Source organism: Macaca thibetana, chromosome 20, assembly GCF_024542745.1.
Source record: "Macaca thibetana thibetana isolate TM-01 chromosome 20, ASM2454274v1, whole genome shotgun sequence".
Classification (NCBI taxonomy): domain Eukaryota; kingdom Metazoa; phylum Chordata; class Mammalia; order Primates; family Cercopithecidae; genus Macaca; species Macaca thibetana.
This window is the reverse complement of record NC_065597.1, coordinates 53,915,239-53,928,458: the sequence shown is the minus strand read 5'-3', so window position 1 is coordinate 53,928,458 and position 13,220 is coordinate 53,915,239. Positions and strand designations below refer to the sequence as shown.

General features: G+C 46.6%; 1 protein-coding gene across 1 annotated transcript in view; it reads right to left on the bottom strand.

Moving 5' to 3' along the window:
- Positions 1-3,668, bottom strand: part of COG7 (component of oligomeric golgi complex 7) — a 66,475-nt gene extending 62,807 nt beyond the window's left edge. Inside the window, exon 1 of the mRNA XM_050773825.1 lies at positions 3,272-3,668. Within this exon, the coding sequence (XP_050629782.1) occupies positions 3,272-3,440 (169 nt within the window). The 5' untranslated portion in view covers positions 3,441-3,668. The remainder of the gene's footprint in view (positions 1-3,271) is intronic.
- Between the last annotated feature and the right edge of the window lie 9,552 nt (positions 3,669-13,220).

Sequence of the window (13,220 nt, the reverse complement as noted above, 5' to 3'; positions counted from 1 at the left end):
TGTCTCGCTCTGTCACCCAAGCTAGAGTGCAGTGGTGGGATCTCTGCTCACTGCAACCTCTGCCTCCTGGGTTCAAGTGATTCTCCTGACTTAGTCTCCCGAGTATCTGGGACTACAGCGTATGTCACCACACCCACCTCTAATTTTGTATATTTAGTAGAGATGGGGCTTCACCATGTTGGCCAGGCTGGTCTCAAACTCTCAACCTCAGGAGATTCACACACCTCGGCCTTCCAAAGTGCTGGGATTACAGGCACAAGCCACTGTGCCCAGCCAATTTGCCATTATATTATTATTAATGTCCTTTCCTCTTTGTCCTACAAAGTTTTCCTTCAAAGTCTAACACAAGGGAAGTGCTTTACGATTCTCCTAAACAAGACGTAACTGCACCCTCCTGCCAGCTCTCACAACTCCAGATTCTATTCTGAGTAAAGCCACCCCTCACTGTAATTTACCGTGTTTCTATCTTCCCCATAGGCAGCAAGCTCCAGCAAGATAAACTTTTCCTCCCCACTGCCCATTTCTGGACACATGCATAGTTGATGCTCAATAATTAGTAAAAGATGCAAGGTACAATAAAGAATATGGGCTGGGGATCACGAGGTCAGAAGATCAAGACCATCCTGGCTAACATGGTCAAACCCCGTCTCTACTAAAAATACAAAACATTAGCTGGGCGTGGTAGCCTGTAGTCCCAGCTACTTGGAAGGCTGAGGCAGGAGAATGGTGTGAACCCAGGAGGCGGAGCTTGCAGTGAGCCGAGATTGTGCCACCGCACTCCAGCCTGGGCAACAGAGTGAGGCTCTGTCTCAAAAAAAAAAAGAATATGGGCTGGGCGTGGTGGCTCACACCCGTAATCCCAGCACTTTGGGAGGCAAAGGCTGGAGGATCGCCTGAGCTCAGGAGTTTGAGACCAGCCTGGACAATATAGTGAGACCCCATCTCTACAAAAAAATCAAAAAATAAGCTTGGCATGGTAGCACATGCCTGTGGTCCCAGTTATTTAGGAGGCCGAGGCAGGAGAATTCATTGAGCCCGAGAGGTGAAGTTGCAGTGAGCACTGATCACACCACTGCACTGTGGCCTGGTTGACAAAGTGAGATCCTGAAAAAAAAAAAAAAAAAAAAAAAAAGGAAAGAAGAAAGGAGAGAGAGAGAGAAAGAGAAAGAGAGAAAGAAAGAAAGAGAAAGAAAGAAAGAAAGAAAGAAAGAAGAAAGAAAGAAAGAAAGAAAGAAAAAGAAAGAAAGAAAGAAAGAAAGAAAGAAAGAAAGAGAGAAGAGAGAGAGAGAGAGAAAAGAAAGAAAGAAAACAATCTGCAGTGAAATAAAGCCCCCTCCCTACCTTTTCTTAAACAATGGGCACATATGGCCGGGCGCAGTGGCTCATGCCTGTAATCCCAACACTTTGGGAGGCCGAGGCGGGTGGATCACTTGAGGTCAGGAGTTTGAGACCAGTCTGGCCAACATGATGAAACCCTGTCTCTACTAAAAATAAAAAAATTAGCCCGGTGTGGTGGCAGCCGCCTGCAATCCCAGCTACTCAGGAGGTCGAGGCAGGAGAATCACTTCAAACCAGGAGGCGGAGGTTGCAGTGAGCTGAGATGGTGTCACTGCACTCCAGCCAGGGGGATAGAGCGAGACTTCGTCTCAAACAAACAAACAAACAAACAAAAATGGGAACATCTCTTGGACCATCCACTCCCAGTGGAAGCAGTCTGTTTGGTCTTTCCATCTGAGCCTAAGAGAGAGACTTGTGTGCAGTATGTACTGAGTCAACACACAGTGAATAAAAGTCAAGTCGAGGCGTTATATGAAATGGTTGCCAGTGCATGTTATTTTTTATAATTTAACTTATCCTCAAAAAATGGTTTAGGCCAGGTGTGGTGGCTCACACTAGTAATCCTAGCACTTTGGGAAGCCAAGATGGGAGGATCACTTGAGGTCAGAAATTTGAGATCAACCTGGGCAACATAGTGCGACCTTGTCTCTAAAAACAATTTCATTTTTTTTTAATTAGCCAGGCAAGGGGGCACATGCCTATAGTCCCAGTTACTTGGGAGGCTAAGGCGAGAGGATTGCTTGAACCCAGAGTTTGAGGCTGCAGTGAGCTATGATGGTATCGCTGCATTCCAGCTTGGGCAGCAAAATGAGGAATGAGACTCTGTCTCAAAAAAAAAAATGGTTTAAGTCTCTACTGAGACCAGCCTATCTTCCTCAGCTGACATAAAATCCACCAAAACAATGTTTTCCAGATCTGTGTCATTCCCTTACACCTATACTATAATATTTTTTTCCAGATATAAGGGTCTGTTGGCTATTCCTTCATACTCTCAAAATTCACTTTTTTTTTTCTTTTTACGTTTATTGTTTGGTACAAAAACAGGCTGCCTAACTCTTTGAATAAACATCTCATAGACTCGTGCTCCTAGATTACAAAAAGTCAAAGCCAATTTCTTTGACACTGGGCCCTTGACTCTGACATTCAAGTCACCATAACAGAAACCGGAGCTGTTCTATCTTACATTCTGGAAGATGCCTCAACAAGACATGTTAAGAACTGGTTAAAACTTGTAGCACTTAAAAAGATCCATCTTGTCTTCCAATGCCTATGGATAATAACAAAAAGGGAATCCCAGAGATCTACTATTGAGTTAGAGAAGGACAACTGCAATAAGATCCACTCTTTTAAGTTCCAAAAGGAAACTTGAGGCCAGATGTGGTGGCTCACAGGTATAATCACCAGCACTTTGGGAGGCCAAGACTGGAAAACCCATTGTGCCCAGGAATTTGAATTTGAGACCAGCCTGGGAAACACAGTGAGATCCCATCTCTACATTTTTTTTTTTTTAAACAAAATTTGCAGGCGTGGTGGCTCTTGCCTGTAGTCCCAGCGACTCAGGTGGCGAAAGGATCGCTTGAGTGCAGGAGTTCGAGGCTGCAGTGAGCTATGATCGAGCCACTGCACTCCAGCCTGGGCAACAGAACGAGACCCTGTTTCAAAAGAAAAAACAGAAAGAAAGAAAAGAAAAAGGAAACTTATAGCCCAGCCAGAGGAGGAAAAGCAACACCCAAAATTAGCAAGTGGACAAGACAGCCCGGCCCCCAGCTGAGACTCCCGCTGATGTGATCAGGACTTCGGGGCTTGTTCTCTCGCCGAGGGTATTTGCTGTCCATGCGTGCACCGCCCACCCGAGTGCCCCACGCAAGTTCGGTGACCTCTGCCCAGCCAAGAGCAGGGGAGGGTCCCGCGGCCAGGGCCCCGCGCGGCTCACCCTCCACGGCGTGGTTCACCTCTTGGATGAACAGCTGCAGCTTCATCACCAGGGTGGCTGCGTGGCCATCCGCCTTCCCGGACGCCGCCTCCTTGGAGCCGGCCCTGAAGGCCGCATTGATCCACTCCTTCACGTCGAAGTCGTCTGCCAGGAACTTGGAGAAGTCCATGGCGGCACTGTCTAAGGCCTGGCGTCCAGGACTTAAGAGTTGGCTTCGGGCGGCAACGGGGATGCAGAAGCGAGCGAGCCTGAGAGAGCACCGAGGCTGGCCTCCGAGGGAACCCCAGAAACCCCAGGACCGGTAACTTGCCCCTTTGCGCTTCTCTGTTCAGCCCAGTCAGGCTGCGGCTGGGAATGACCCTCGCCGCCCGCCGTTCTTCTTCCGGAAATCGTTGGCTGTTACCATAGCGACTGCGGGCGTCCGGAGCGCTGAGCAGGGCTGGTTGTGGGAAGAACGCCCCGGACTGAGAGCTCCCGGCACCGACAAACATCCCACGTCAGCTACCTTTTGCCGAGGACTAAACTATGTGCTTACTATAAAGCCCTGACATACATTAGCGCATTTATGCGGTGGCTTGCGCCTGTAGCTCTTTAGGAAGCTGACGCAGGAGAATCGCTTGAGGCCAGGAATTCGAGGACAGCCTGGGCAACAGTGGAGCGCATTGGGCAGCAATGGAGTGCGATTGAACGATCTCTGCTCACTGCAGCCTCAAATTCCAGGGCAATTGAACGATCTCAGCTCACTGTAGCCTCAAATTCCTGGGCTCAAGCGATCCTCCCACCTCCGCCTCCAGAGTAGCTGGGACTACAGGCGCGCGACCACACGCCCAGCTCTCCCTCTTCCTCTCCCTCTCCCTCTCCCTCCCTCTCCCTCTCCTCCTCCTCCTCTCCCCCTCCCCTCCCCTCCCGTCTCCTCCCCTCCCCTCCCCTCCCTTCCCCTCCCTTCCCTTCTCCTCCCCTCCCCTCTCTCCTCCAAGTTGTGACCAGAGTCTTGCTCTGTCGCCCAGGTTGGAGTCAGGTGACGCAATCTCGGCTCACCGCAACCTCCGCCTCCCGGGTTCAAGCGAGTCTCTTGCCTCAGCCTCCAGAGTAGCTAGGATTACAGGCGCGTGCCACTACGCCCGGCTACTTTTTGTATTATTAGTAGAGACGGGGTTTCACCATGTTGGCCAGGCTGGCCTCGAACTCCCAACCTCAGGTGATCCGCCCGCCTCGGCCTCCCAAAGTGCTGGGATCACAGGCGTGAGTCACCTCGTCCGGCCTAATTAGTTTCTTAATGATGTGTTTTTAGGTGCAGACCTTTTAAAGTTTGATTAAGTTCCTTATCACCTTTTTTTTAATGGATCATGCTTTTGGTGTTACAACTGAGAAATCTGTGCATAACCCATAGTCATAAACAATTTCTCAGCCTGGGCAACATAGGAAGACCCCGTCTCTGCAAAAAATTTTTTTTTTTTTTTTTTTTTTTTGAGACGGAGTCTTGCTCTGTTGCCCAGGCTGGAGTGCAGTGGCCAGATCTCAGCTCACTGCAAGCTCCACCCCCGGGTTCACGCCATTCTCCTGGCTCAGCCTCCCGAGTAGCTGGGACTACAGGCGCCCGCCACCTCGCCCGGCTAGTTTTTTGTATTTTTTAGTAGAGACGGGGTTTCACCGTGTTAGCCAGGATGGTCTCGATCTCCTGACCTCATGATCCGCCTGTCTCGGCCTCCCAAAGTGCTGGGATTACAGGCTTGAGCCACCGTGCCCGGCCTCTGCAAAAAATTTAAAAATTAGCCGGGTGTGGTGGCGTGCGCCTGTAGTCTCAGCTACTCAAGAAGCTGGGGTGAGAGGATTGCCTGAGCCCAAGAGGTCGAGGCTGCAGTGAGCTGTGATCATGCCATTGCACTCCAGCCTGGGTGACAGAGCGAGACTCTGTCTCGAAAAGAAAAGAAAAGAAGAAAAGGTAGGGGGAGGTATGAGGGTATTCTTTAGGTTCTAAAGTTTTATGTTATTTCAAGAGTGGGACGAACCCAAGGGGGAGAACAAGATGTCATCCTTGGAAACCCTACAGGGGAGTTTTCCAGGGTGGCCTGTCGTTGGGGTATGAGTGGCTGGCTGCCATCTCCATGCCTGATAGCCACTGGTTTTTCATTGGCATCTCCATTGGTTTGTCTCATTCTTCTGGGTTGAGTAGGTTTTAACTGGGGTAACCCTTCTGCTAGGAGTCCCAATTATTTGGGGGGAGGGGAGAGAAGGGAAGGAGACAGGAGGGGAGCAATGCTGGGAGGGGAGAGGAGGGGAGGCGAGGGGAGCAATCTGATAGTGTAAGTCCTCTTACTTTGTTCTTGTTAAAAATTTAGGCGGGGTGCAGTGGCTCACGCCTGTAATCCCAGCACTTTGTTAGGCGGAGGCGGGCGGATCACGAGATCAGGAGTTTGAGATCAGCCTGACCAACATGTCAAACCCCATCTCTACTAATAATGCAAAAATTAGCTGGGCATGGTGGCATGCACCTGTAATCCCAGCCACTCAGGAGGCAGAGGCAGGAGAATCGCTTGAACCTGGAAGGCGGAGGTTACAGTGAGCCGAGATCCGCCACTGCATTCCAGCCTGCGCAACAGAGCCAGACTCCATCTCAAAAAAAAAAAAAAAAAAAAAAAAAAAAATCCTGCTGGAATTTTGATAGGGATTATGTTGAATTGTTGAACTGATGGATTAATTTTAGGAGAATTCCCATCGTGACACTATTGACTCTTCCAATCCATAACGTGAAACGCCTCTTCATTTATTTAGATTGGAATTTTTTAGCCTTGGCACTATTGAGGCCAGATAATTTTTGGTTATGGGGGCTGTCCTATGCATTGTAGGATATTTCGCAGCATCCCTGGCTGCTACCCATTGGGAGCAACATCCTCTCCTCCAAGTTGTGACAACCAAAAATCTGTCCACACAGTGCCAAGTGTCCCCTAGTGGGAATCACCCCTGGGAATTTAGATCTGATTTAGATTTTCTTTAATTTCTCTCAGCAATATTTTGTAGTTTTCATTGTATAATACAAGTCTTGCACTTATTTTGTTTATTTATTTGTAAGTATTTCCTTTGCCGGGCACAGTGGCTCGTACCTGTAATCCCAGCACTTTGGGAGGCCGAGGCAGGTGGATCACAAGGTCAGGAGTTCAACAGGAGACCAGCCTGCCCAACATGGTGAAACCCCATCTCTACTGAAAATACAAAAATAGCCTGGTGTGGTGGTGTGTACCTGTAATCCCAGCTACTCAGGAGGCTGAGGCAGGAAAACTGCTTGAACCCGGGAGGCAGAGGTTGCAGTGAGCAAAGATTGTGCCACTGTAATCCAGCCTGGGTGACAGAGTGAGACTCCGTCTCAAAAAATAAATAAATAAAATAAAATAAGTGTTTCCTTTTAATGCTACTGTGAATGGAATTTTCTTAATTTTCATAGTTTCTTGTTACAGAAAAACGACTTTTTGTGTGTGTGTGTGTGTGTGTGACAGAGTCTTGCTTTGTCACACAGGCTGGAGTACAGCAGGGCAATCTCAGCTCACTGCAACCTCCGTCTCCCAGATTCAAGCAATTCTCCCGCCTCAGCCTTCCAAGTAGCTGGAATCACAGGCATGCGCCACCAAGCCCGGCTAATTTTGTATTTTTAGTAGAGACGGGGTTTTGCCATGTTGGTCAGGCTGGTCTCAAACTTCTGACCTCAGGTGATCTGCCTACCTGGGCCTCCCAAAGTGCTGGGATTACAGTCATGAGCCACGGTTCCCAGCCTGAATCAGTTGTTAATAATGAGTTTAACTATATAACAAACCTGCACTTGTACCCCTAACCCTAAAAGTTTAAAAATACATGGGCCTTTATTAAAAATTGTCCATTTTGGGCTGGGCGCAGTGACTCACGCCTGTAATCTCAGCACTTTGGGATACCGAGGCAGGCAGATTACTAGCTCAGGAGTTCGAGATCAGCCAACATGGTGAAACACTGTCTCTACTAAAAATACAAAAAATTAGCCGTTTAGCTGGGTGTGGTGGCGGACACCTGTAATCTCATCTACTTGAGAGGCTGAGGCAGGAGAATTGCTTGAACCCAGGAGGCAGAGGTTGCAGTAGGTGGAGATCGAGCCATTGTACTCCAGCCTGGGCGACAGAGCAAGACTCTATCTCAAAAAAAAAAAAAAAAAAAAAAAAAAAAAAAAAATATATATATATATATATATATATATATATATATATATATATATGGTCGGTTTTGAGGCCAGACACGGTGGCTCACACCTGTAATCCTAGCACTTTGGGAGGCCGAATCACTTGAGGTCAGGAGTTCAAGACCAGGCTGGCCAACAGGGTGAAACCTCATCTCTACTAAAAATACAGAAATTAGCCGAGCATAGTGGTGGGCGCCTGTAATCCCAGCTACTTGGGAGACTGAGGCAGGAGAATCGCTTGAATCCGGGAGGTGGAGGTTGCAGTGAGGTGAGATCGCACCACTGCACTGCAGCCTGGGAGACAGAGGAAGACTTTGTCTAAAAAAAAGAAAGTCTATTTTATGTGATATTAACATAGCCACTCCAGCTTTCTGGATGATTACTACTTGCATGGCGAATTTTTTTTTTTTTTTTTTTTGTAGTCCCAGCTGCTAGGGAGGCTGAGGCAGGATCACTTGAGCCTGGGAAGCAAAGGTTGGAGGGAGCCGTGATTGTACCACTGCACTCCAGCCAGGGCAACAGAGCAAGACTCCATCTCAAAAATAATTGTCCATTTCATCCAAGTTGTATTTGTTGGTATAAAATTGTTCAAAGGATTCTCATATAGTCTTTTCTCATCCGTAGAATTATGGTGACGTCTGCCTGTTCTTTTCTGACGTTGTTAATTTTTTTTTCCCTTGGTCAGTCTGCTGAAATTTGTGAATTCTGTTGCTCTTTTAAAAGAACCAGCTGCAGGCCGGGTGCGGTGGCTCACGCCTATAATCCCAGCACTTTAGGAGGCCGATACGGGCAGATCATCTGAGGTCAGGAGTTCAAGACCAGCCTGGCCAACATGGTGAAACCCTGTCCCTACTAAAAATACAAAAAGTAGCCAGCCCTGGTGGTGGGTGCCTGTAATCCTAGCTACTTGGGAGGCTAAGGCAGGAGAATTGCTTGAACCTGGGAGGCAGAGGTTGCAGTGAGCCAAGATCAGGCCACTGTACTCTAGCCTGGGTGACAGAGCAAGACTCTGTCTCAAAAAAACAAAACAAAATAAAACAAAACAAAAGAACCAACTTTGACTTTGTTAATTTTTTTCTATTCAACTTTGTTAATTTTTTTTCTATTTTTCATTTTCTATTATTGATCTCTGTGCTAATCAGTTTCTTTTCTTTCTTTCAATTTAGTTTGCTCTTTGGTGTATTAAAGTAGAATCTTAGGTTACTGATTTGAAATACTTTCTTTTCTCATATAAACATCTAAAATTACTAATTTTTCCCTCATAGTCTAATGGCTAGGAAAAAATAAAAACAAAAAATAAAATGATAAAGCAAGACACCGTCTCTACAAAAAACTTAAAAAAAATTATCTAGCCATGGTGGTTTGCACCTGTAGTCTCAGCTACTCAAAAGCCTGAGAGGCCAGAGATCATTTGAGCCCAGGAATCCGAGGCTGCAGTGAGCTATAACAGTGCCACTGCACTCCAGCCTGGGTGACAGTGTGAGAGCATCTCTAAAAAAACTTTCCTCTGAGGCCGGGCGCAGTGGCTCATGCCTGTAATCCTAGCGCTTTGGGAGGCCGAAGCGGGTGGATCACCTGAGGTCAGGAGTTCATGACCAGCCTGACCAATATGGTGAAACCCTGTCTCTACTAAAAACACAAAAACTAGCCGGCCATGGTGGTGGGCGCCTGTAGTCCCATCTATTCAGGAGGCTGAGACTGGAGAATCACTTGAACCCGGAGGCGGAGGTTGCAGTGAGCCAAGATCATGCATGCCATTGCAGTGACAAAGGAAGACTCCATTTAAAAAAAAAAATCCTCTGAGGCATTGCTCTAGCTGTAATTCATAAATTTTGATGTTTTCATTTTTGTTTGATTCTGAATGTTTTTAAATTTTTCTTGTGACTCATTTAACCCATGGGTTATTTAGAAGCATGTTAATTTCCAAATAGCTGGGTATTTCTTGGATTTCCTGTTGTTGATTTCTAATTCAATTCCATGTGATTAGAAAACATACTTGGTATGATTTATATGCTTTTTTTTTTTTTTTTTTTTTTTGAGACAGAGTCTCCGTCTGTCTCTGGACCGGAGTGCAGTGACACGATCTTGGCTCACTGCAACCTCCACCTCTCAGGTTCAAGCTATTCTCCTGCCTCAGCCTCTCAAGTAGCTGGGACTACAGGCACCTGCCACTAAACTTGGCTAATTTTTTTTTTTGAGACGGAGTCTTGCTCTGTTGCCCAGGCTGGAGTGCAGTGGCACGATATCGGCTCACTGCAAGCTCCGCCTCCTGGGTTCAGGCCGTTCTCCTGCCTCAGCCTCCCGAGTAGCTGCGACTACAGGCACCCGCCACCATGCCTGGCTAATTTTTTGTATTTTTAGTAGAGACAGGGTTTCACCATGTTAGCCAGAATGGTCTCAATCTTCTGACCTCATGATCCGCCCGCCTCGGCCTCCCAGAGTGCTGAGATTACAGGTGTGAGCCACCGTGCCCGGCTGGTTTATGTTCTTTTTTTATAGAGATGGCATCATGCTTTGCTGCCAAGGTTGGTTTCAAAATCCCCCAGGGATTCAAGCAATCCCGTCTCAGCCTCCCAAGGTGCTGAGATTGCAGGCATGAGCCACCGTGCCCAGCCCTTAAATTCTTTTAAATTTATTGAGACTTGTTTAATGGCCTAGCATTGGTCTATCCTGAAGACTGTTCCATGTGCACTTGAAAATATGTATCTGCAGTCATTGGGTGGAGTGTGGTATATATTTTAGCTACATTAATAGTGTTGTTCAACTATTTTATATCCTTGCTGATTTTCTATATAGTTGTTCTGTCATTACTGAAGGTAAGGTATTGAAATCTCCAATTATTATTATTTTTGAGAGAGTCTTGCTCTGTCATCCAGGCTGGAGTGCAATGGTGTGATCTTGGCTCACCGCTACCTCCGCCTTCCGGATTCAAGTTATTCTCCTGCCTCAGCCTCCCGAGTAGCTGGGATTACAGGCATGCACCACCACACCCGGCTAATTTTGTATTTTTAGTAGAGAGGGTTTCTCAATGTTGGTCAGACTGGTCGTGAACTCCCAACCTCAGGTGATCCACCCATCTCAGCCTCCCAAAATGCTAGGATTACAGGCATGAGCCACTGTGACTGGCCTCCAATTATGATTGAATTGTCAATTTTTACACTTGATTGTATTACTTTTTGCATTAGGTATTTTGGGGCTTTGATGTGAGGTGCATATACATTTTATAATTTTATGTCTTCCTGGTATATTGATCTTTTATCAGTATTAAATGTTTTTTGTCTCTAGTAATACTTCTGTCTTAAAGTCTATCTTTGTGCCAGGTGCAGTGGTTCACACCTGTAATCCCAGCCTTTTGGGAGGCCAAATCACTTGAGGTCAGGGGTTCAAGACCAGCCTGGTCAATATGGTGAAACCTTGTTTCTACTAAAAATACAAAAATTAGCCAGGCATGGTGGTGGGTGCCTGTAATCCCAGCTACTTGGGAGGCTGAGGCAGGAGAATTGCTTGAATCCAGGAGGTGGAGGTTGCAGTGAGGTGAGAACACACCACTGCACTGCAGCCTGGAAGACAGAGCAAGACTTTGTCTCAAAAAAAAAAAAAAAAAAAAAAGCTATTTTGTGTGTGATATTAACATAGCCACTCCAGCTTTCTTATGATTACTACTTGCATGGCTAATTTTTTATCCTTTACTTCTAACTGATTTGTGAACCTAAGTGTAACTTTTGCAGACAGCATAGAGTTGGCATTTGGTGGTGGTGGTGTTTTCAATCCAGTATGACAGTTTCCGCCTTTTTGGAGACAGGGTCTAGCTCTGCCACCCAGGCTGGATTGCAGTGATGTCATCTTGTCTCACCACTGCCTCCTCTGCAACCTCTGCCTCCTGGGCTCAAGCCAACATCCCACCTCAGCCTCCGGAGTAGCTGGGACTACAGGCACATGCCACCATTCCCAGGTAATTTTCTGTAGAGACAGGGGTTTCACTATGTTGCCCAGGGTGGTCTCAAAATCCTGGGCTCAAGCGATCCTCCCATCTCAGCTTCCCAAAGTGCTGGGATTACAGGCTCAGGCCACCACGTGGTTTCCTCACAGCCTTTTGAGTTAAGGCAGGTAGTATTTCTATTTCCAAAAGAGGAAACTGAAGCTGAGATGAGGCTATGCTGTAGAGAAACTTGAATGCTAGGGCAATTGATTTTACTTAATCCAAAAAGATATGCAGTACTAATTATATATGATTAGAGATGTAGTACGGTCAGGCTAGGCATGGTGGCTCATGCCTGTAATCCCAGCACTTTGAGAAGTCAGGAGTCCAAGACTAGCCTGGGCAACATGGTGAGGCCCTTATCTCTACAAAAATTTAAAACTTCGTCAGGTGTGGCAGCATGCATCTATCTGTAGTCTTAGCTACTTGGGAGGCCAAACTGGGAGGATCCCTAGAGCCCAGGAGCTTGAGGCTGCAGTGAGCTATGACCACGCCACTGCACTCCAGCATGTCTCTTAAGAAAAACTGGTCATGTAAAGAAGGCACAAGAAGAACACCATGTGACAATGAAGGCAAAGGCTGGAGTTACGCAGCTGCAGGCTAAGGAAGTCAAAGATGGTGGAAGCCAGCAACCACCAAGAGGGAGAACCATGGCCCCAATATTAGACTCCCACCCTGCAGAACTCAGACAACACATCTGTTGACTTAAACCACCCAGCTTGCGGTACATTGTCATAGCAGTTCTAATGAACGAATACAGAGAAAAGTAAACATTTTGACTGTTACTTTGGGTTTGCTTATTGCAGCTGATCCTGATCTTAACAAAGGGTATGGTCAGATTTTTTTTTTTTTGAGATGGAGTCTTGCTCTGTTGCCCAGGCTGGAGTGCAGTGGCATGATCTCGGCTCACTGCAAGTCCACCTTCTGGGTTCAAGCAATTTCCAGCTGATTTTTGTACTTTTAGTAGACGGGGTTTCACCATGTTGGCCAGGCTGGTCTCGAACTCCTAACCTCGTGATCCTTCGCCTTGACCTCCCAAACTGCTAGGATTACAGGCGTGAGCCACCACACCCAGCTGGTATGGTCAGATTTTATTATCAACCTTTTCTGCTGCCTATAAAAATATTCATAAGTTATCAGTATTCTTAGCACAATTTCTGTGGTTTTATGAGGAGAGGCTGTGAAATGAACAGTGATGAAATGGAAGTCACCACTGTTACAATGGTTAAAAAAATCTCAGATGTGAAGGTGATTTGAGAAATAGCACCTAAATTTATAGACTATCTATTGTATCTGCTATTTTGTACACCTCATTAAATTCTCACCAAAATGTGTGAAGTAGACTTCTAACATTTTTACCATTTACAGATATAAAAACTGAGACCCAGAGACCCAGGTGGCAAAAAACTAGAAATTGAGCCTGGCTCCCCAGCCCATACTTGGTTCACTCTAGCGCACAGGGCTGCCAGAATCGAGACAAGAGAGGGTTGCCCGGGAAAAGTCCAGTCTGCTTGGGTGCCTGGGAATGCTGCCAGTGGGAGGGAGAGGATACAAGAAACTATGAGGGAATTGCTACCGAGTTTTAACATGCAGCACTTTCAACACATAATGCTTGATTTGTACCATATGAGCTCAGGGAAGAGAGTGGGGTTACGTTTCTAAGTAATTCATACTGATAATGGCATTATCTCCAAGCTATCTATAGTGTTACATGAAAAGAACAAAACACAGAACAGTATACTATTTTCTTTGAACATGCCTAGAATCCCTCT